The sequence below is a fragment of the Phacochoerus africanus genome, chromosome 14 (assembly GCF_016906955.1).
Source record: "Phacochoerus africanus isolate WHEZ1 chromosome 14, ROS_Pafr_v1, whole genome shotgun sequence".
Taxonomy (NCBI): Eukaryota; Metazoa; Chordata; class Mammalia; order Artiodactyla; family Suidae; genus Phacochoerus; species Phacochoerus africanus.
This window is the reverse complement of record NC_062557.1, coordinates 59,269,397-59,292,567: the sequence shown is the minus strand read 5'-3', so window position 1 is coordinate 59,292,567 and position 23,171 is coordinate 59,269,397. Positions and strand designations below refer to the sequence as shown.

Below are 23,171 nucleotides of genomic sequence, written 5' to 3'. Positions count from 1 at the left end.
ACGATGGCCCGTGGCCAGCTGTCTTTAGGTCCGGCTTTCTCCTTTTAAATTCTCACCCAAGGTCTTCTCAAGCTTTACCTGGTCACTCGTAGGTCTTTGCTTTTTCAAGTCGTCTCCACAGCGAGTGGGTTTTTCCCCACTGTGTTCTCCTCTCCCACGTGCTGACCTGACCGCGGGCACATTCCCAGGACGCCGGCCCCGCCCCGATCCCCTGCCGCCTGTGTGGCCAGAGCACCCAGCAGGGTGCTTGCGGTCTGGGGGCTTCAGAACCCGCGCCGTGGTGGCGCCTGCGGTTTCCCAGACTTCCTGCAGCCCCGACCCCTGCCTCAGTCCTCGCCCTCAGGACACACGATGGCGCTGCCCCTGGCCCCTTGGTTTGGGGGCTCGAGCTAAGCTATTTGTGTCACAGGCGAGGGTGCCAGCTTCGGGGGCTGGAACCACAACACAGCACGGGGATGCTTTGGCACCGGGGTTCACACACCCTTTCCCCTACTGGCCGTTTGGCCAACGTGTTCATTGCCACCGACGCCGCAGGGACAGTGATGACAGAGGCCACACGGCCCCCGCCCCGGGCGGCGGGGCGCGGCCTGGAGCCGGTCCCCAGCCTCAGAAGCATCCTAGAACATGGGGCAGCGCCACAGTCCATCCTGAAGCCACGTGTCCAAACCGCCCGGGTTTCACGGGCCTTGTTTGTATCCCAGCGCTGCCGAAAGAGGCGGTTTCTCAAGGTCTGCGGCAAGTGACCACGTGGACGCCAGGGAAGGGCTGGCGGAAGCGGGGCGGGGCTTAGGCGACTGCCCCGCCCCCACCTGCAGGGCGCGTGGGCAGGACGCGGACGGGGTTGCAGCCAACTGCCTAGAAACACGTACTTTTTAATGTTACAGCCGCATTTGCAATTTTGATTCGAAATCTCCCACCTGAAACCGTTTACATTACTGAGTAACAGCAGCGACGCCCAAGGCCCACCGCTCAGCTGGCTGGCGTCGTCCGAAGAGCAGTCCGAGACAGAGGCCCGGGCGATCTGCCGCGAAGCCGAGTCCCCGTCGCAGAGGCATCCCTGCAGGGAGGCCTGGTTCTGGGGGTGGCCCCAGGTGCGCCCCCGCCCCCCGCTCCCGCGTCCCGGGTGCTCTGGTGGGTGGGCGCCTGCCCTCGCCTCCTTCCTGTGTCCGGCTGTCGGGCTAGGGCCTGGCCGTCAGGACCCTGATGAGCAGCCCGGCCAGCAGCGTGGCTACCGCCACCCCCAGGGCAGCCCCGCGGCGCATGGCCAGCTGCGTGGCTGACAGTCTGCTGGAAGGAGCCGGCAGAGCCTGCGCTGCCTCTGGAGTCCCCGAGAGGGCCAGGTGGCACTCGGGCCTGGAGTACATCGTCAGGGTCACGCCAGGAGGGCTGCCTGTGGCCACTGCAGAGGCAAATGGGGGCAGGCTCAGCCGCAGGGCGGGGGAGGCCCGGCCTGGGCTGCATGGCAGGGTCAGAGGGCGGAGTCACGTGGGAGAGCATCTTAAACTGCAAATCTGACGCAGAGGCCAAGCTGGGATCAGATGCCATGTGGGCCTGAGCCTGGGTGGTGACATCTGACACACGGTCGGGAACTTTCACCAGCGACTTCGGACGGCACGTTTTGTGCTGCCTCACGACGTCCTGGTCATGGCCCAGGCTCCCTGCTGCACCCATCGACGCCCAGCCCGGGCCGAGGTGAGGCGCCTAGGTGACCAGGGCTCTGGGCTGCAGCCATGCCCACCTGGCGCTCAGCATCCCTCGGGGCGGCAGAGCACCTGGGACCTGAGCCAGGCTGTCACCTGATCGCGCAGACGACATATTTAAGAAGTGCCTGTCTGATGAGGTGCAGAGAGACAGACAGAAGGTGCCCCCACCCCAGGCTAGTTAGTGGAGCCAGGCTGACCTGCCTGGACAGCCAGCTGCAGGCTGGGATGCGGCCACCGGTGACCGCACGCTCTAGGCCCTGGCGGCCCAGGCCCTGACCTCGTCCCTCCTCTCCAGCTGCAGGACGAGGAGGGGACCTAAGCGCTTCCCCACCTGAGATGGGACCGAGGCCCACTGCCCCCCAGGCCAGGACGGAGGGGACCTGCTTCCCGGGACCTGCTTCGACGACAGACGTCCACCGGCCCTCCTGGCACTTAGGACGCATGTTCCACCACACTGAGGGGGAAAAGCAACACCCAGGGTCTGTTACCTGAAGACGTGACCGCTTTCTCGGGCCCGGGCCTGGGGGCCGTGCTCTCGGTGCTCCTCGGCGGCAGCCCCACGTTTTTCTGAGCCTGGAGAGAGAGGCGCCCGGGTCAGCCTGCCGGCCTCCATGCTCCTGCCTCAGCTGTGCCCCACCTTGAACACCCTGCGGGCTGAGCAGGACCCAGCCACACCTGGCCATGCCTCGGAGGCCCCAGGTCCCCGCAATAGAGCACACATCACAATGGGCACAGGGTTTTCTGGTTTCCTGGCGAATGTAAAAGTTGCATTTGCACTATACTGCAGTCGGTTAAGCGTGCAATAGCGTTATACCTAAAAAAAAATCCTTAATTAAAAAACACTTCACTCTGGAGTTCCCTGGTAGCTCAGCGGGTTAAGGACTCAGTCCCTGGCCTGTAACTTACAGCCACATGCCATGGGTACAACCAAAAGAAAAAGTACTTTGTTGCTAAAAATTACTACCATCTTCAGAGCCTTCACTGAGTCACCACCTTTTTGCAATAGTAACAGATCACACCTCAATTTAAGGACAGAATAAAAAGAAAGTTTGAAATGTGCTGAGGATTAGCCACATGTGATACAGAGTCACAAAGGGAGCAACTGCCGCTGGGAACACAGCGCCCACGGACCTGCTCAGTGCAGGGTCACCTTGAACTTGGAGAAACTGCGGTGTCTGAATTGCAATAAAGTGAGGTCAGCCTGTGTTCACAGCTGGGAGGCTTTCCAGCAGTGTTGTTTGCAATCTGTGTTAATCTGCCGTCTCAGACACCAGGAGAACTTGACCCACAGCCCAAGGCCACCCTCCACACCTGGCCTTCCGCCTCTGCTGTGGCCTAAGTGTGTCAGAAAGGCCAGTGCCAGCCTGCCCTGTTTGAGCTTTTCCAAGAGCATGTGGACAGGCTGCTGCCGTTACCTCTCCCTGAGTCCCGGCCACCCTCGGGGCTCCCCCGGGGGCAGCGGGCCGGAGCCCTTTGCTCAGCTCGGCCTTTGGCAGCAGGGCTGCAAGGGGCAGTGTCTGGCGGGGTTTCGCTTTGCAGCTTGAGGGGCACCGCGGACACTGCACCACCTGGGGTCTGAAGGCGGCGAAGGGAGCCGATGCTGAGGCGCGGGGGGCCCTCTGACGCTCACCCACCCCAGGGACCCGCCACTCACCTCCTCTGCAGCCTGCTTCCAGTCCATCCGCGCCGTGTAGGTGACAAAGGCGACAGTGGCCAGCAGGGCGCAGGCCAGCATGCCCAGCCAGAGGCCTGCGGGACACAGGGGACCGATGGGCGCCTCCGACGACGGCCTCCCAGGCCTCCCCCGGGCTCCCCCCACACCACGTACCCAAGATGCCCATCCTGACCACAAAGGTCAGCACGATGCCCAGCGGGAGGCCGACGCCGTAGTACATGATGGCGTTGACAATGGCCCCGAAGGCCTGCCTGCCCGTTCCTCTGAGGACCCCGCCGAAGACACACTGCGGAGGCAGGGGAGGGTCGGTGGCGCCGAGGCTGACGCCGGGAGGACCCGCGGGATCTACACCTGCGTCTCTGCCCAGCCCCGCCGCCGCCCAGGCCCACGGCACGGGCCCAGGATGGGCACCTGCCCAGGCTACCCAGAAGCAGCTGCGTTGCTGGCACCGTCTCCCCAGGCAACAGCCCCGGGCTCCCCACTGTGGCTGCCTTGCCAGGACTGGGCAAGGGGGTGCCTCTCCCCACCACGCTGGTCCGGGACACAGTGTGGGGGGCTGGATGCCTGTTGCTGCGGCAGCAGGTTACCAGCAGCTTCTAATAAGGATGCTATTATTTTTTATATTATGATAATACAATAATAACAATGATATAGGTGGTTTCAAACGAGACACGTGGGAGTTCCTGTTGTGGCGCAGTGGTAACGAATCTGCCTAGTATCCATGAGGACGCAGGTTTGATCCCTGGCCTCACTCAGTGGGTTAAGGATCCGGCATTGCCATAAGCTGTGGTGTAGGTCCCATACGCAGCTTGGAGCTGGCGTGGCTGGGGCTGTAGGCCGGCAGCTGCAGCTCTGAATTGACCCCTAGCCTGGAAACCGCCATATGCCTCGGGTATGGCCCTAAAAAGAAAAAGAAAAAAAAGACATGTATGTCACACTTCAGCTCCTGAGATTAAAGGGCTGAAACGGTCCATGATAGAGGCAGGGCGGTTCCTTGTGGAGGCCCCTGGGGGCACCTGCTTCTTTCCTTTCCAGATCACAGAGGCACCTACATTCCTGGCCCATGGGCCCTGAGCAGCAAAGGCCTCACTCTGACCTCTGCTCCTGTCATCACAGCTCCTGACTCTGCTCCCTCTCTCACTTCCTAGGGCCTTCGTGACAACACTGGGCCACCTGGACAACCCAGGACAGCCTCCCTGTCTCAGGACCCTTAGCTCAGTCATGTCTGCAGAGACCCCTCTTGCCACGTAACATCTACAGGGCCAGGGTGCCAAGGTCTGCGGGCTCATGAGCTAAGCTTCGGGAGGCTGCCAAACATCTCAGAGTGCAAAGGGCAGTGGCACGTGGAGCCTGGCACGTGGACAGAAGATGCAGGAGGACCCAGAAGAACGTAAAAGCTGGGGTGGACTTGAAAACAGCCCCCGCCCCCACTTGGGCCCTTCCGCAGAGACTGGAGGCCCTACCAGCTGTCAGAGGTGCCTGAACACCACCTCCAAACAGTGATGGGCTGTTCAGTCTGAGCTATGTAGACACAGGGGTGACCCCTAGGAAGCTAAGCTGGAAGCTAAAAACAAGGGTAGTTCCCGTCATGGCTCCATGGTTAACGAACCCAACTGGCATCCATGAGGACGCAGGTTAATCCCTGGCCTCGCTCAGTGAATTAAGGATCTGGTGTTGCCAAGAGCTGTTCTATAGGTCACAGATGCAGCTTGGACCCTGTGTGGCTGTGGCTGTGGCTGTGGCGTAGGCCAGCAGCTAAGCTCTGACTGGACTCCTAGCCTGGGAACCTCCATATGCTGCAGGTGTGGCCCTACAAGAAAAAAAAAGTAAAACTAAACACAAGAAAGAAAATACCAAACTGAGCAGAGACAGCGGCTACAGTTTGTGGAGGAGGCAGGATGCACAGAAAAAAACGAGTCCAGGCACATCGCTAAACAAAGCAGCAGTCCTTGGGGAAAGAACGGGCTCTGCATGGACCTAGGCTAGATCACCAGACAGGTCTCAGTACACTTCGACTGAATTCATACAGAGTATGTTCTCTGACCGTAACAGAATTAAACTAGAGGTGCCACCAAAGAAATCTGGGAATACCCCCAAATATCTGGGAACGAGGCAACACATTTCTAAACCCACATGTCAGAGACTAAATCACAAGAAAAATTTTTAAGCATTTCCAATAAGAAAACAATGTATCAAAATTTACCATATGCAGCTAAAGCAATACTTAGAGGGAAATGCATAGCTTTAAATTAGAAAAGAAAGGTCTCAAACCAGTAACCTAATATTCTACCCTAAGAAACCAGTAAATCAGAGCAAACTATACCTAAGCAGAAGAATAGGAAAAACAATGATTAGAGTGGGAAACATTGGAATAAACAGGAAAAAACAAAATCAATGAAACCAAAAATTCTAGTTCTTTGATCCACAAAACTGAAAAGCAAGTACTAAAGATTTGACCTCATTAAAATAAGACCAAGAGGGGAAAAAAAAAAATAATAAGACCAAGAAAACAGGAAAGTAAAGTTACAGATTACCACAATCCGGGATAAAAGAAGGGACATTACTTCTGAACATGAAAAAAAAGGATTATAAGGGAATAACATCAGCAAGTTCATGTCCGCGATTTAAACAATTTAGTTCAAGTGAATAAATGCCTAGGAAGACACAAATTATTAAAACTAACGCAACAAGTCACAGAAAGTGAATAGATCTCTACAAGTACATAAACTGAATTAATTTAAAATCTTCTGACGAAAGCCCGGGCCTAGATGGCTTCACAGGTAAATTCGATCATGTGTTTAAAGAAGGCAGGCCAACGCTTCACAAACTCAAGATGTACAGGAGAAGCGTACACTTGCGAGTCACTCTATGAGGCCACTGACACCTTGATACTCAAGCCAGATCAAGACGCAAGGAGGAGTTTCCACTGTGGCACAGTGGAAATGAATCCAACTAGTATCCATGAGGATGCGGGTTGGATCCCTGGCCGCGCTTAGTGGGTCAAGGACCCAGCGTCGCTGTGAGCTGTGGTCTGGATCACAGGCATGCCTCAGACCCCCTGCGGCTGTGGCTGTGGTGTAGTCTGGCAGCTACAGCTCCGATTGGACCCCTAGCCTGGGAACTTCCCTATGCTGCAGATACAGACCCCAAAATAGGCAAATAAATAAATAAACAGGGAAATGGGAGGGAGGGATTTATGGGAACACTCCATTTTCTCAATTTTTCTGTAAGCCTAAAACTGCTCTTAAAAATAAACCTTTTTTTGGAGTTCCTGTGGTGGCGCAGTGGTTAACAAATCCGACTAGGAACCATGAGGTTGCGGGTTCAATCCCTGGCCTCACTCAGTGGGTTAAGGATCCGGCGTTGCCACGAGCTGTGGTGTAGGTCGCAGACGAGGCTCGGATCCCGCGTTGCTGTGGCTGTGGCAATGGCCGCTGGCCACAGCTCCGATTGGGCCCCTAGCCTGGGAACCTCCATATGCGGCGGGAAGCGGCCCTCGAAAAGGCAAAAAGACAAAAACAAAAAAGACAAAAAAAACAACCACCTGTTTTTAAAAACCTTTAAGACAAACAATACCAACAATTGACCAGGAAGGGCAGGAACTGGAAACCCTGCGTGTCGCTGATGGGAGGGCGAAACGGGTACAGCCACTGCGGCAAACAGTTTCATGGCCCCTCAGCAAGTTAAGCATAAACCCGTCCTTCACCCAAACAATTCAACTCCTAGGACTGACTCCACCGAGAGGAGTGAAAACCCACGTCCACACAATGCCTCGTACGCGCCCGTGCCCAGCAGCCTTAGTCGCCACAGCCGACACAAGAAACAGCACAGATGCCCACCTGGTGGTCTGAGATGTGTCAGAGCCACACAAGGGGCTGTCATGCAGCCACAGACAGGAACGAAGTCCCGAAAACCTCTCCAACGAGGATGAACCTCCGAAACATGCGGAGAGAAATAAAAGCTCGGACACAAAAGGCTACAAACGGTATGATTCCATTTCTACAAGGTGGTCAGAAATGCCAGGTTCATACGGACGGAAAGCAGGTCCGTGGACTGCCTGGGCCTGGCTGTGGGGGCCAGGAGTGACTGCAAGACAGACGCCAGGACATCTGCGGGGTTGATGGAAACAGCCCCAAACTGGATTGCAGCGCTGATTGTGCACCTCAACTGTATCTTCAAGGACTGAATTATGTACTTAACTTGCATGAGTGTTATGGCATGTAAATTACAACCCAGGAAAGGTGTGAAAACAGGAAAGAAAAACCAGGTCCACGGAAAACATAAACTAACAACAACACAGCAGGGAGGAAAGCTAGTGGGGACACAAGCCACCAGGCCCCTCACAACTGCTGGCTGTAAGCTTGCTCCTGGGCTCCCTGGTGGGCCAAGGGAAAAGAGGGGTGCTGCCCTAGAAGCATCTGGTCAAGCAGAGCTCCCTCTGACCTTACACTGTGGGAGGACTTTCTCAGCTGTGACCTCATCTCAGAGCTAGAAGAAAAGTAGTAACAGGTCCTTGAAACTGTCCCACGACACCAGCAGTAACAGGACCCATAAGGTCATTCCTTTCAACGCTCTGCAGGAAGAGCTGCAGGATTTCATGGTGAAACGCAGCCAAGAGCAAGCAGTTCTGCTGCGGCCAGAAACGTGGTCCAAGGCTGCGCCTGGCTGGATTCAAAAGCCAATCCCGGAACATTCATCCTCGGTCACGGACAGAGAGCGAGGGCAAAGTCCTCCACGAATACCATTTCCCTCAAGGCTGTTTTGTTCCATCTGCTCGTGACAACCCCCCTCACACACAGAGCCGCGCTCCTGGGAAGCTCACGCGACCCGCGTACAAAGCAGAAGTCACGAGACCTCCAATCTCCTTCTCCGACGGGATCTGTGTGCCTCCTTTGCTATGCCGTGCTTTTAAAAACGGCCATAAATCAAACCTGCACTACATGGGACCTGCCCTGTGATCAAAGGAGCGCAAAGTCAGGACCTCCCACTCCGAACTGACTCAGCCTCAGAAATGTCCCTTTGCCCCAGTGCTCCTGACCAGGCAGGGCGGGGACGGCCCAGCTCCTGGGGAACGAGGAAAAAGATCTGTGAGCTTCCACTGGGCCGGGGGCTCAGGGTTTTGCTGACCTGCCTGCATCACTGGTGAGGCGAAGTTGCAGAAGAGAAATGGGGCTTGTTGTTTGAATAACAATAGACCCCGTAAGCCTTACTCCCCGTGGTGGCCCTTTCCCGTGTGTCCCTGCGCTGCCTCAGGGAGGGGTCCTGGCGGGGAGCGGGTGTGTGTGACAGCGGGACTCACGCAGGTGGCCTCAAACAGGTGGAAGACGATATAAAGCGGCAGGGCCTTGTTGACCAGGGCGACCACTTCCCTGCAGAAGAAACGCAAAAGGCCTCATGTGCAGCAGGCAGACGCGACACAGGGTCGCATTCGTGTCCCTTCTCTCCCGCCCCTCCCCCTAGCTTTCAGCGTACAGGTGGCTGTCCCACACCACCTTAACGGACGCTCTGTCTCTGAGCTTCCCTAGGTTGGGGGACACGTCTTAACCCGCCTCCCCCCACTCCAGGGTGTCGCTTAGCGCCTCGTCTGTGGACGGGCGAGTGGGGGAGCCTGTGGCCTGGGGACCAGCAGAGAGCAGAGCTGGGGAGCCAGGCGGGCGACAGGGCTCCGAGAACCAGCCAGGAGAGAGAACTGATTACCTACTCGTCATGGGTGAAGATGTGGCCCAGTTGATTCCTCAGGATGCTCAGCAGGGCGCCCACGACCATCGCGGCACCAACTGCAAGAGACCAAGCCCAGCAGGGCCACCCCCGCCCGTGGAGGAGCCTGGCTGCCAGGGGCCGCGCCAGCCCAGGCCTGCGTTCCTTTGGACCAAGGCCCTCGGGTGCGGTCCCGGGGTCTCACGGTGGGGTTCCCGGACCAGCTTCGCCTGGGGGCTGGTGAGGCACGCAGATTCTTCCACCTCCCAGGCCAGAAACTCCATGGGTGGGGTCTGTATTTTGACACAGCGCCCCCTCCCCAGGGCTGAAGCCTGAGAAGCAACGTTCTCCAGGAGGGGCCAGCCACAGAAAGCAGAGGCGGGATGGACCCAGGTGGGTCCCTCCCCAGAGCTGGGATGGGCAGGTCCCAAGCTCCTGAGCTGCCAGGAGGGCAGGTCCCAGGCCCCTCGGGGCTGCAGGAAGAGGCAGCAGCAGGGGAAGGTGGGGAGGGGACAGTGGGCCTGTGGCAGGGTGACAGATTTGGAGGGCCAACTCTGGGCTCACAGGCCCCCCCACTGGCCAAGGCCTTGACCTCACTCACCCGTGCAGAGCATGCCTGAGACGGCCGATCGCTTGGCCTGCACCGTGTCTGCAGCTCCCAGAGCCGTCCCCACGCGGACACAGACCGCGATGCTGAGTCCCATGGGAATCTGGGCTCAGAGAGAAGAAGGTGTGGTCAGGGGGACCCCCTCCCGCCCCCAGGCCGAGGGGCAGGTGGCCTGAGGAGCTGGGGCATTGCTGCTGCTGGTGACAAGCCGAGGCCTGAGACACCCCCAGTGCGCCAGCCAAGCCCACCCGCCGCTGCCCCAGACATCCTGAGCAGCCCCAACAACACGCTGCCCACAACTCACAAGCAAACCCCTTTTAGAGAGGTGAGTGTGGTTATAAGTGTGGCAGAAAAATTGCTCTTAAGAAAAAATAAGTCTTGGTGGAAACCATTTGTAACAGCAAGAATCGCCTTACAAATTAGTTTTGCACCTGCAGGTTTTTGTGACTCCCTTTGCTTGCAGCTGGGGTCACAGACTGCGTGCCCCAGGAGGCTGGCAGGGTGAGCACAAGGGACCTGGGACAACCCAGGTCTCCAGGGAGGGGAGGGAGCTGCAGGGACCGAGGCGGAGGCAAGGAAGGGCCCCCAGAAGGGAGCTGTCCCCCAGGCCCGGAGGCGGGGCTGTACAGGAACGCGGGCTCACTGCTAAATGGAATGTCCCATCTTTCAAGAAAATGCAAAACTCCAGATGGTGATATTCAATCTCCCACTTTTAAGGGGTGCCAATTAATTTTTTAAAAATGCCAGCACCGCGAGGTTCCCTGTTACCCTTGGCGGCGGGGCTGTGGGCCACGGGCGAGGTCTGGTGGGGCCTGGGCCTGGTGGGTCCCTCAGGAGACAGAGTTGCCCTTGGGGGAGGGAAGACCCACCCCTTCCTCCTCTGACAGCCCAGGCCACCAGGGGGCAGGACAGGGCGCTCTCAAGGAGCCTCACCATGTAGGTGACAGTGGCCACTTCGTAGATGACGGCCTGGGCAGAGAGGTCCAGCACGCTGAGCAGCCCTGCGGGGAAGCGCCCGGTCAGTGTCCAGCCAGGCCCCTGCCGGCCCTGGGCTGGCAGGATGCCCCGTGCTCTAGGGGCGGATGGTTTCCAAGCAGGAACCCAGCAAAAAGCATCCCTGCTCGACCTTCAGCCTTCCAGAGCCCTGCTGGGATGTTACAGAATTTCCTACAGGCTGTTCCCTGATGGGTCAGGGTCAGGGCCAGGGCCAGGGTCAGGGTCAGGGCCAGGGTCAGGGTCAGGGTCAGGGGGTCAAGGTACGGTCTCTCTTCTGAGTAGGAGGCGTGGTGAGGGAGGGTCAGGAGTTCAGATCTCAGGCCTGCTGGGGTGTGATTCCGGACACTCTTGCTCTTGGGGCTGGATTCTCCCATCTGTAAGCGGGCTCGGGATGGACAGGCAGGTCTCTCGGGGCCTCTGCAGCCCTGGCTGTATGGACTCTGTTCCGAGTCCACTGCTGAGCAGACGGTGTGCCAGGGAGCGCCCCACACCTGCCAGGCCTGTTCACGCAGCAGCTCATGAAATCTCAGGTCCCCACTGACTGACCACCCTGCCTGGGCACCTGCTCCATGCCAGGCCTGCTTCTGGGCCTCACAGCCTGGTGAGGAGGCGGGCCTGGCTGGTGAACTGCCCGTCTGGGGATGGAGGCCTCTGAGCTGGGGGGCCACCCACACGGTTCCACGTACCCATGAGGAAGCTCCCGATCTCGTAGGCCCACCACTCGATGCAGGTCATGAGCATGCTGGGGACGGCCAGCGAGAAGAAGGGGCCCCAGTCCTGCAGGCACTGGCAGGACCAGCCTAGGAGCAGAAGCCCACCGGCTGAGCCGCAGTCCCGCCAGGCCCCAGCACGTGCCAGCCTGCAGGGCCGGGCCAGCTGCTCCAGCATCAGGGGAGGGGATGCGGGGACAGGGCACCAGCGGGCGCGGGACAGCAGCCTGTGATGCCACAGGGTCTTGGACAACCGCCGTGCCCTTTCTGAGCCCCGTTTCCTCATCTGAAAACGTAGTCCTTAGTTCTGCCCGCCTCTGGGAGGCTGTCCAGGGGGCGCCAAGGCAGATGGGGCTGTGCAGTGCGGGGCTCCCGCAGCCCCCGGCGCCCGGCAGAGAGCTGCTCCTGCAGCCCCGCGAGAGGAGCGCTCGGTCCGCAGAGTGGGCTTTCCGGGGCTGAAAGCTTGGAATCGAGGCCCGGGCGCTGGGGCGAGTCCTGGCCCCTTGGGTCCCACCTCTGGCTTTGGGGGCAAATTACTCCAACTCCGTAGCAACTTCCTCCGTGTCAATGGGGAGAACCAGGCCAGGCGTCACTGAGCCGGGGACGTCCCGCCGCTGCCACCTGGGCTTTTACCCGTGTTCAGACTCCCACCTCCATCCTGAGGGCTCCCAGGCCCGTCCCCGCAGGGCTCGGCCCCGTGGCACCCTGGACGGGAAACCCCGGGCCTCTGGGGGTGGGGGTGCGAGGGGTGGAGCAGAGGGCAAGCCCTGAGGGCAGCGGAGCCCGCCCCAGACGGGGCTCCTCCATCGCTGCCCCCTCCTCCAAGCCAATGCTCCCCCCTCCCCGTCCCCCCTCCGCCGCAGGGCAGCCCCGTACCTCCCCACGTGTCCACGTGCAGCTTCCTCAGCACAATGTACAACAGGAGGAAAACTGTCTGCATCAACTGGGAGATGGTGTTGGCGTAGGCGGAGCCCCTGGAAGAAGAGGCAGAGGAGGGAGAGCCGGCTGGGCGGAGGGTGGACTCTGGCCCCTGGGGGAGGGGGTGCGGGGAGGGGGGGGGCACAGGCAAGGCTGGGTCCTCACCGCCTCCTGGGATCAGCCTCACCCAGGAGCCACCAGTGTCCTCGCCCCACCTCCAGTCCTCCACGGCCCCCACCTCTGGGCGGCACAAGCAGCCCCCAGGGTCCTTGCGGTAGGAGAGGCCAGGACGGTGCCTGGCCCTCCTGGTCGGGGTGGTGCTTGGCGGGCAGGGCTGGAGACCAGGCCCCTGCAGCTCACCTGACCCCCTGGCCCAGCGTGGACACCAGGATGTAGTTGGCCAGGCCGTTCACGCAGTTGCCCACGATGCCACTGAGCACTTGGGGCCAGACGACACCCTGAAATAGGTGCATTGGGGTGGGGGTGAGGTGTGGGCTCGACATGCAGCCCTCGCAGGCTGTTATTCGAGGAACAGGGCGGTGGGGGAGGGAGGGGCAGCCACGCGTACCTGGTTTTGTAAATATTTTGCCAGCAGGCAGTAAAGAAAATTCGCCTGTCTCAAATAAACACACAGATACAAGTAAATTCCCAAACGCCACCAGATGACATGAACAGGTATTTCTGAGCCGAGTTTGGGGCAGAGGCTTCACTAAAGTATACCCTGCCCCCTGCTCCCACGGTGGGAGGGAGGCCCCGAGTCTCCCGGTCAGCCCCAGGGAAGCGCGCTAGGGAGGGGGGGAGGAGGGGGGGACCGGCAGGTGGGGAGTGTGGCTGTGAGAGAGCAGCTTCAGAGGGGCCCTCACCGGGAGTGCAGGGATGAAAATCTGCACGTAGTCCTGGGCCAGCCTGCAGGAACCAGAGCCCTGAGCTGAGCAGCCTGCGCCCCGACACGGGGGCCTGGGCGGCCGCCCCAGGGACCCCCCCCCCCCGGGCACCTCGGGTTTGAGGACAGGCTTCAGCCAAGACAACGGAGCCTCAGCCACCAGGGTGCCGCCGCCGCCAACGTGCTAGCAGCTGGAAGGCACCCGGAGGTGGGGCCCAAGGACCCAACCCTGGGGCCCCAGGGCCAGGGAACTGAACCCTGGGGAGAGGCACAGTTTGTAAGGTGGAAAACGGTTATGGCTTATTAAGACATAACCCAATGAGGTGCGCGTGACAGAAAACGAGCAAGGCGTTCCCCTGCCGGGGAATCGAAAATTAAGCAGACTGTGTGATTCATCAGAAATTGGGCTCGGTCCTCTTTCTCCGGTACGGGAATGGGCAGGAGTACATACTTCCTTTCTCTAGGCTCCAACCACACGCTGGGACGCAGCTGCCAACTCAGGCAACTCCCTTCTGCCTCCTCCATTTAAACGGGCTGCTTGTCTGCCCCCTGCTGGTCACGGCTGGAGCAGCAGGCTGGGTGGGAGACCCCAAACCGGCCCCCCGAGGCCCCCAGAGGGGCTGTGCTTGGGACCCGGAGACTACCAGCCCGAGGGGGGGGGGCTCCCTGGGGGCTCCCTCCCCAGGGTCCCCGCAGGTACCTGGACACGGCCGGGTCCTGCCTGAAGAGCAGCAGGAGGTGCTGGGTGTTGAGGAAGAGCGCCCAGCAGGGGAGGCAGCAGAGCAGCAGGACCAGGGCGCCCCGCTGCAGGATGACCCCCACGTGCTTCTTGTTGGGGCTGCCGAAGCTCTGCAGAATAGCCGGGTCAGCCCCAGGCCCCCGCACCTGCCCTCTGCCCCGAGCCCGGGAGAGGGGCCGGAGCTACAGCAGCAACTCTTGGCGGAACTCCCGTCTCTGTCCCCACCATGCTGCCCAGTCCCCAATGGCACCTGGTCGGGAGGACACGGCCCCCGCCGCAGCGGAGGCAAAGGGGCTCCGGAGCACCCGCCAAGTTTCCATGGGGGCGAGCGGCAGCCAGGCCCACTGAGAGCCCTGAGTCCCCAGAGCTGAGCCCACCGGGCTGTGGGCCCCCACGGGCAGGAGGCCCCCCGTGCGCCCTCAGCACGGGACACGGAGGGCAGGGAACGGCCTTTCCCTCCACCGCTCTCTTGCCCAGCTGCCCAGAGTCTGTTCAAGGGGAGTCTCTGGTCCCTGAAAGCACGTGGCCCTCAGGGGTGGGACCAGACAGCTGCCCACCCCTCTGCCCCCCCTGCCCCCCAGCCTGTGTGACGGGCTCCCAGATCCAGGGGGCACTGAGGGGCCTTTGGGGAGGCCCCACCCCCATGCTTCCTGCAGCAGCTGAGGAGGGGCCTCACCCGTGCCCGGGTCCCCAAAGCCCACCTACCTGGGACATCAAGGTGTCACAGGCCGAGGACAGGCCGAATCCAATGGACACGCCGCAGACATTGACAAACTGGAGGCGCACACGGGGGAGGACAGGCTGTCAGGTGGGGCCTGAGGAGGGGGCCCCACCAAGGGGACTGCTCGGGGCTGGAGACCCTCCTGGCCGGGCCCGGCCCGCACTGTGTGCCCCTGCAGAGGCCCTGCGGTCCAGCTGGGACGGCGGCCGGCACCCCTCCCCAGGGGAGAAGGCCCCTGCGGGCCTGGCTGTACTCACGGCCACCGAGAGGGTCACTGCTGCCAGCTCCACCTTGCCCAGGTGTCCGCAGAAGACGGAGCTGACGACATAGATCAGGAAGTTCAGCATCTGGAAGAGGAACTGGAGGACGGCGGCCAGGGTCAAGGGCCCCGCTCAGCCCCGCGGAGCCCTCAGAGCCCAGCCCCCCAGGAGCGGCTCGCCAGGTCCTGCGGGGCGGAGCCAAGGGCCCTCAATAGCCCCTCGAGGCCCCCAGGCGCGTCACCCGTGGGGGGGGGGGCAGCGAGTGTGTGGCTGAGGCCATCCACCGGCTTATGCTCTGAGCTCCCATCTCCCTGTGGGAGAGGCAGGTGTGCCTGTGACAGCGCCTCAGGCCACAAGCTGTCAGCCCGGGATCGGTGCACCAGAGCCTCAGGGACGGCTCTGTCTAGGTGCTGGAAGTAGAAATAAGTTCCTTCTGGAGTTCCCATCGTGCTTCAGTGGTTAACGAATCCGACTAGGAACCATGAGGTTGCGGGTTCGATCCCTGGCCTGGCTCAGTGGGTTGAGGATCTGGCGTTGCCGTGAGCTGTGGTGTAGGTCGCAGACGTGGCTCAGATGCCAAGCTGTTGTGGCTCTGGTGTAGGCCGGCGGCTACAGCTCCAATGAGATCCCTAGCCTGGGAACCTCCATATGCTGTGGGAGCGGCCCAAGAAATGGCAAAAAGACAAAAAAAAAAAAAGAAAGAAAGAAATTCCTTCTATTGGATTGTCATGATCATTGTACAGCTACAGATATGATAAATTCATTAATTAAAAAAAAAGAAAGAAAGAAGTTCCTTCTAACTTTCCATTGTGCCTGAAACTCTTACAGGGAGCACCCATGTACCTGTCTTTACCTAAAAGCATCCAAGGCCGTTCTCCCTTTGGAAACAAAGCAGGCAAAGACCCCATGGGGGACCCCCAGGCTCCCGCGTCAGGGCCGCACTGGTCCTCTCCGGCAAGGCGGTGAGTGCCCCTGGGCTATGCCTGGACAGCAGCTGGCCCCCCACCCCTCCTCCTTACCAGGGGTCCCGAAAGAACAAACAGTATCCGTGCCTCCGCCCCAAAGCCCACGGGGACCAGCCTGCGGAGGGCAGGGCAGCGGCTCCTTCGGCCCGGGGGGACTGTGTCCTGGAGACCGTCCATTCCAAGCCCGCCTGCCACTGTGCGCGCCTGAGCGCTCCGCTGGCCCGGGTGGCCTTGCAGCCTGGCTAATGAGTACGGGGAGGAGGAGGAGGGGCCGCGGTGGCCACCTGTGGACGGCCCTGCCCCCCAGGTACCGCAGCCCGGCTGCCCAGACGGGACAGCCCTGGGCACCCGGAGTCCCCCAGCCTCCCAGTCACCCTGCGGGAGTCAGCAGCCAAGGCCCAGGAGGAACACGCATGGGGCGGGTCTGGGGCTCAGGGGTCTTACCTCCCGGTGTGATGGGGCCACAACTCCCATTTCACAGATGAAGACAGGGCGGCTCCAGGACCCAGCCGGGTTGCAGCCAGCGGGGTGAGGTGGGAGTGGGCAGGGGCAAAGCCCTCTCTGCCCCCCAGGGGAGGGCATTCAGTGGAGCTGCCAGCGGCCGCTTCAACCCAGGGCCCCAAGCAGGTCTGGATCTACGTGGTGCTCCCCAAGGGTGCCGAGACGGTCAAGGTCAGCTCATTGCCTGGAGGGCAACTTCTTGGCTGAGGGTCCTCGGAGTCTAGTCCCACCAACATCCCCCAGGACGTTTGTGAGGCGGCGCCGTGGGACGTGCTCCCTCCAGCGGGGGCTTCCCAGGCCTCCTGGTGCCCACACACTGACCTTCAGGCCACGGCTTCCAGGCTTTTCCAATGAATGCCTTCCTTTAGCTGTGGCGACTGCAAATCCAGCCAGCGCCAGTTCAGTTCAGCAGCCCTGCAGGCTCAGCCTCTCAGTCTGGTTTCCCAGTATTTCTGCCCGTGGCCGCGGGCGCGGAGTCTCAGAGCAGAGCAGCGGACTGTGGCCGGGTAAGGACTGCAGGGCCGTGTGCCCCTCTCTACTGTCCACAGCTGCCAAGAGTGGCCTGCAGCCCCTGGCCTTCGTCCACGGGGCTCAGAGACCACCCCCCGACCCCGCGGGCGGAGATGGATGCCAGGACTTTGGGAACCTCTCCCTTCTTGGGTGAGAACTTGTCCCCGAGGCCCCGTCCCCCGCAGTCTGCCATTTCCCCCTTCTGCCAAATGTATGTCCGTCGTGGTTCCTCGATGGAAACAGCACAAAGCTAACTCGAGACAACGTGGAGGGCGGGGATCAGCAGTGGCAGGTGATCTAGAACGCAGCCGAGAACGAGAAAACCAGGGTTTTTAAGGGCAAGCCCGTTCAGCTCCAGAGGTAGACTCCCGGAAAGGAGGCTGGGTCAGAGCCAACCCATGAGAAGAACAGAGGGGAAAGGGTGGGGAGGGGGGCGCTGGGGACCTCCTGGAGGGGCAGGTTGGTCCCCCCAAAGGATGAGATGCTGAACATAAAAATGGGACCACCTGTACATCCTGCTCGCTTAGATCACTGCATAAAAAGGACCCCCGTTCAGGTCCTAAGTCAGCCAGCATTCTGGGATCAGCTGGCTGGTGTTTTCACTGCACCTGCGTCTCTGCGTCTGTTGCCCTGAGGCTCGCCCTGGCAGGACGGTCCACAAGGATGCTCGGCTGGGGCCCTGTCTTCCTTCCCCAGACCTCTCTGGGCAGCTTGGCATCCCATGGCGTGGGGCTGGCACGACAAGGAACATTTCAGGAGTGCAAGAGGAAGCCAGGGAAGCTACACAGGTCGCCTGTGCCTGTTGGGAGAGGAAACAGTTGCCACCTCCTGCTGCCCCTGGGATTTGCTCCCCTCCCATCCCCCTCCCCACGCCCAGGCCCAGAGCCAGAGCAGAGAGGTGAGGTTCTCAGGGCTGCCAGGACCGTCACAGGGGAGAAGGGCCCAAAGCCACCAGGCCCTGGGGATGGGGGGTGGGGACTTGCTGCAAGCCCCCCGACCCTTGGATTGGGGAGACTTCTAACCAGGGAGGGAGACCCTCCCCTGGAGCTGTTCTGGTGCCTGGCAGCCTCACTGTGCTATGAGGCACTGGTACGTATGGGAAGGAAGCCCGTGTGGAACCCGGCCCGAAGCCACTGACCTGGGCAAAGTGGGTGACCTGGCAACCTCAGGGGGAGGGGGAGAGGAGCTTGGGCGCCCCTATTGCCACAGACCGAATGCCAGCACAGAGCCACCCCAAGAGGGCCTGTCTCAGCCGCAAGTCCTGCAACACCAGGATGTTGCGTCCCCCTGGGGACGGGCCTGGCCCTGGGCCCTGCCTTCAGGTAACTGCCAGGCACAGCTGGAGGCCCCTATAAGCATTTCCTCACTTGGTTACCCTTCACCAGGGCTGATGCCTCTGCACTTGCCCTTTGGCTGCCCTGAGCCCTGCACCCTGGCCAGGGGGCCAACATCGCGCTCTCTGTCCCCTCCTCCCGGCCCCGTGACTGCCCAACCCCCAGCTCTCCCTGGGCAGTGAGGGACTCTGGCCTGGCCCCTCAGCGCCACGTACATCTCCAGGGCAGAGGACACAGCTCCGAGAGCCGCGAAAGGCCTGCGGCCCCCCGGCCCCCACCTCTCCCTCCATCCTTCGCCCTCCCTCCTCCAGCCAGACCACACTTCGGGGAGGGCCAGAGCAGTTCTGGAGGCCCTCGCGGGGGAGCCGCCAAGCGCAAGGGCTCCCAAAGCCTGAGGGGGGCATGCCCCGCCAGGGAGCCGTTTACAGGAATGCAACGGAATACTATTCAGTGCTAAAAAGAAAGGGACCGTCAAGGCACGAAAAGCCAAGGAGGAAGCTTCAGTCACAAGACAGGCGACAGAAGAAATGCTTCAGCTGTGGGGCAGAATCTCCCTCAGCCTTGTGCTCCAAGTCGGGGGCCAAGGTTGCAGGGTGCAAGAAAGCACAGCTTAAGAGGAGTTCTCGCTGGGGTGCGGTGGGTTAAGAATCCGACAGCAGCGGCGCGGGTCCGGGTTGCTGTGGAGGCGCATGTTTGATCCCCAGCCCCGGGGCAGAAGGCTAAGGGATCCCGGATCCGGCGTCGCGTGCAGCTGGGGCTCAGATTCGGTCCCTGGCTCCGACCATCCATGTGCCCCTGGGCAGCCACAAAAAGAAAAGAGGGAAAAAAAAAGCACAACCTGAGAAGCAGGAGAGCTGGCCTGGGGGTTGCTGGACCTCAAGAGACGCAAAGGGGAGGCCGTGAGCTTAGGAAACAGAGACTCCAGCCTTGGAAACAGAACGGCCCCCGGGGCGCATGTGGCATCCTCGCCACTGGCCACTCCCTCCCTGGCGGCCCGGCCACAGCAAGGGCCCCGCCCACGTGGACCCCTCCGTGAGCTCCCAGTTGGCACGCCGCAGCCCCGGGGCCACCTCTGGCTGACCTTGAGATGCCCACCCCAAAGCCCTTCGCATTCTCTGCACCCCAGTTTCCAGATGAATGTCCCCAACATGCCACATGCATCTTGCTGGGAACTGGCACGGGCTGACGGCCGCCAAGTTGTCACGGATACTCTCCGTTCGGTCGGTCCCTACCTCCGGGCAGAGCAGCCCTGACCAGGCGTTCTCCACTCCTGGGGATGCAGGGGACGGGCTCCTGCCCGTCCCCCCAACCCTCCTTCCCAACGCTGCCTCCTCCCCCGGGGCCTCGCGTCCCTCCAACCCATTCCTCGCCCGCAACAACCTGCAGGACTGCTCAACACAGTCTGGAACTTTCAGTCAGCGCCTAGCGAGGGAAAAGGGAGAGGTGCCCCCTCACGGCAGGTCTTGGCACATCCGGCGATCCCCCGTGTGGACCCCGTCTTTTCATTCAGTGACATCTTAGGGGCCTTGCTGACCCTGCACAGACTGCCCCTCCAGGGCCAACTAATTCCTAGAAATACAGACAGCTCTGCCCCGTTGACAGAACCTGCACCATGTCCTCCATGGACTAGGCTGCCACCCGCCTGCCTTCATCACCCCAGGCAGCTACCCGACACGGGGGGACAGTCCTAGGCCTCGGAGCCAGCGGAAGTTATTCAGACGAACCAATCTTAAGCCTGACTGCCCCTCCCAGCCGCTCACAGTCCCCCGAAAGCACGTTAAAGGCTCTTAGGCGCCTTCTGCTCCGCACCACGGACGCTGGTGCCACCCCCGGTGGTCCCCAGGGGCAGGTCCTGCCCCCGCCGCTTGGGAACTGCAACGAACTATCTTTTCAAAGGCCATCATCTCCTGCTCTATGGGCCTTGCTGCACCTGAACGATAATAAAACCTACATTTTAAAACCGTCTACGGGAATTCCCGTCGTGGCGCAGTGATTAACGAATCCGACTAGGAACCATGAGGTTGCGGGTTCGGTCCCTGCCCTCGCTCAGTGGGTTAAGGATCCGGCGTTGCCGTGAGCTGTGGTGTAGGTTGCAGATGCGGCTTGGATCCCATGTTGCTGTGGCTCTGGTGTAGGCCGGTGGCTACAGCTCCGATTCGACCCCTAGCCTGGGAACCTCCATATGCCGCGGGAGTGGCCCAAGAAATGGCAAAAAGACAAAAAAAATTAAAAAATAAATAAATAAATAAAACCGTCTACAGGAGTTCCTGTTGTGGCTCAGTGGTAAAGAACCTGACAAGCATCCATGAGGTTCTGGGTTCGATCCCTAGCCTCGCTCAGTGGGTTAAGGATCCGGCATTGCCGTGAGCTGTGGTGTGGGTCATAGGTGCAGCTGGGATTCCCCCGTTGCTGTGGTGGAGGCCGGCAGCTACAGCTCTGATTCAACCCCTAGCCTGAGAACCTCCATGTGCCAGAGGTGGAGTCCTAAAAAGCAAAAAATAAAATAAAAATAAAACAGTCTAGAAAAGGAGGAAGAAGCCCCCCAGTGCCTAGAGAACCCGAAGCTTGTGACACCCAGAGGTCCAGGGAGCCATCCTGCCCCAGTTGGTGCTGCTATGACGCACACTGTGTCCCCAGCCCAGCACTTCCAGGACACCCTCCCAGAGAGGGCGCTCAGCAGGAGGTGGAAGGTGGCTGTGGTGTGTCGTGCACCATAGGAGGTACCCCTCCCCCCAAAAAATGCAGTGGGGTGGGGAACAGACTCAAGATCCAGGTGGTGGAACACACTGGAAAATGTAGGCTTTGTGTATTGCACTGGCGCAGGAAATCAGACGCAGGGAGTGTTTACAGATGAATCAGCTCGTTGCTGCTCCCCTGGCTTTTTCTTCCTGACTACAAGACGGCTGCAGCAGCCCCAAGCACCTTATTCTCCCCCGGTGACAACACCCATACTCCCGTCTCTGCCTCCGACCCCTTTTAGGAGCAAAGCTACCTTTCCCAGAAGTTCCAACTTCCTCTAGTATTGCACACACCCGTGCTTAACGTAAGCGCATCGCCAGGGGCTGGGGGTTACTGAATTTAGGGTGAAATCAGCCGCTCTAACCCTTGACTGCATTGTAGAATCACCTGGGAAGCTTTTTCTAAAAAATACCCCTAGGAGTTCCTGTTGTGGCGCAGTGGTCTGAGAATCTGGCTGCAGTGGCTCGTGGTCATTGTGGCCCAGTGCAGTGAGTTAAAGGATCCTGTGCTAAATCCCTGGGAACTTTCACATGCCGAGGGTGAGGCCAAAAAAAAAAAAAAAATAATTAAATTTGGGAGTTCCCTTAGTGACTCAGTGGTAACGAACCTGACTAGGATCCATGAGGATGCGGGTTCGATCCCTGGCTTCATTCAGTGGGTTAAGCATCCGGCACCGCCATGAGCTGTGGTGTAGATCGCAGACGTGGCTGGGACCCCAAGTTACTGTGGTTGTGGTGTAGGCCCGTAGCTACAGCTCCGACTCGACCCTGAGCCTGGGACCTTCCATATGGCATGGGTGTGGCCCTTCAAATCAAAAAAAAAAAAAAGAAAGTTTAATGCTTTAAAAAAAAATACCACTACCCAGGTCCCACCTCAGATGTTCCGACTTAATTAACTGAGGCAGCAATTTCGTTTCCTTTAACATTCAAAGTATACCTCTCACACAGGAGCACACGTGTATTAAGGATACGGCTCTATGAGTTTTCATAAATTAAAATGCACCTGAGGGACAGCTGCCAGCTCAAGAAACGGGACTTTACGAGCCCCCACCGAGGAGAATCACTCTTTTGATTTTCAGCGCCAAGGAATTCCTCTTCCAGGCATTCTTTCAGAGTCACCAGGTAATTGTCCTGAGTGCAGCTGAGGCTGAGAAGCCCTGGCGGGGTCACCTTTCCACATGCTCCCAGCACAGCACTGCCCTGGCACACCCCACTTCCTTCCCTTGGCCAGGATGAAGGGGTCCAGCGGCACCAAGCTTAATGGTTACTTCAGTTAACTGAGGCAGGTCCCAACTCACCTTCTCCCAGGGCTCCGGTGTAGCAGGGGCCTCCTGAGCCTGGCCCACTGATGGTTCTTCCCAGAGAGACCCCAGCTGTCCAGAGATGCATGTCTCTTCCAGAAACTGCCGGGCCCTCCGGGCTCAGTTACCTGCTACTCGCCCGCTCCGACCTTGGCCCCCCGGTCCTCCGACACCTGTGGATTTGGAAGGCACGTGGACTGGGAGAGCCCAGCTCCCAGGAAGGCTTATCCTGGGGGGACGCATGGTCAGGAGGCTGCTGCTTACCTGCTGCGGGGAGTCCTCGGGGAGCCCTCAGCCTTGCCAGATAAGGTCCGTGCAGCCCCAGCAGGTGCCATCCAGGAAGGGGACTGGGGACTTGGGTGCCCTCTCCAGTGAGAATCCCGAGGCTCTGTAGTCGGCAGGCGGTAAGCCGCTGGCCCCAAACAAGGGGCTCCTAAGGTCAAGGCAGGCCGAGCCAGCGCACCGCCTTGAGGGCTGGTGCGTGACCCACCCGAAAGCCAAACAGGAAGCCAAGCGCCAGCTGTAGGAGGCCCACGTGGGAAAAATCTCCTTGTTCTGCAAACGAGCCTTAATTCACACCAGCGTCGCGCGCAGCCGAGGCCGGGGAACCCCGCCGCGAAGCCGAGCCTCCGGAGCCGGCGTCGGGCAGGGCCAGCACGCAGCCCCACCCCCGGCTCGAGCGCCCGCAGGCCCCGCGGCCACGTGACCACACGCCTCCGCCGCTGCAGCTTATTGGCCGCCTCGGCCAGGCTGGGCCAATCAGATTCTCTCCCGGGACTTCGGGGGTGGGCCTGGAACAGGGGGTGGGTCAGAGGAAAGGCGGATCTGGAGACCTCTGCTCTGCGCCAAGGCGAGTGAATCCCGCGCAAAATCAGCGGCTGGAGGCTTGGGCCCGCGAAGGCAGCGCTGTGGG

At 60.3% G+C, this 23,171-nt stretch overlaps 1 protein-coding gene across 3 annotated transcripts; it reads right to left on the bottom strand.

The window, feature by feature from the left end:
• Positions 1-852: 852 nt before the first annotated feature.
• On the bottom strand, positions 853-22,910 carry SLC47A2 (solute carrier family 47 member 2). 3 transcript variants are annotated; one of them, XM_047756701.1, is made up of 20 exons: positions 22,523-22,910; positions 22,256-22,431; positions 16,697-19,014; positions 16,319-16,595; positions 14,907-15,008; positions 14,634-14,702; positions 13,890-14,038; positions 13,170-13,212; positions 12,875-12,919; positions 12,667-12,764; positions 12,265-12,362; positions 11,365-11,478; positions 10,616-10,683; positions 9,677-9,785; positions 9,080-9,155; positions 8,678-8,747; positions 3,532-3,664; positions 3,358-3,452; positions 2,192-2,276; positions 853-1,399 (listed from the first exon to the last, which is right to left on the bottom strand). In XM_047756701.1, the coding sequence occupies exons 4-20, from the start codon at positions 16,454-16,456 to the stop codon at positions 1,179-1,181; spliced, it is 1,713 nt and encodes a 570-aa protein (XP_047612657.1). In that variant the 5' UTR covers positions 16,457-16,595; positions 16,697-19,014; positions 22,256-22,431; positions 22,523-22,910; the 3' UTR covers positions 853-1,178. The 3 variants fall into 3 exon arrangements, with proteins under 3 accessions (XP_047612657.1, XP_047612656.1, XP_047612658.1); XM_047756700.1 differs by having other exon boundaries at positions 16,319-17,182; positions 17,494-19,014; XM_047756702.1 differs by lacking the exons at positions 16,319-16,595; positions 16,697-19,014; positions 22,256-22,431; positions 22,523-22,910 and adding an exon at positions 15,929-16,312.
• Between the last annotated feature and the right edge of the window lie 261 nt (positions 22,911-23,171).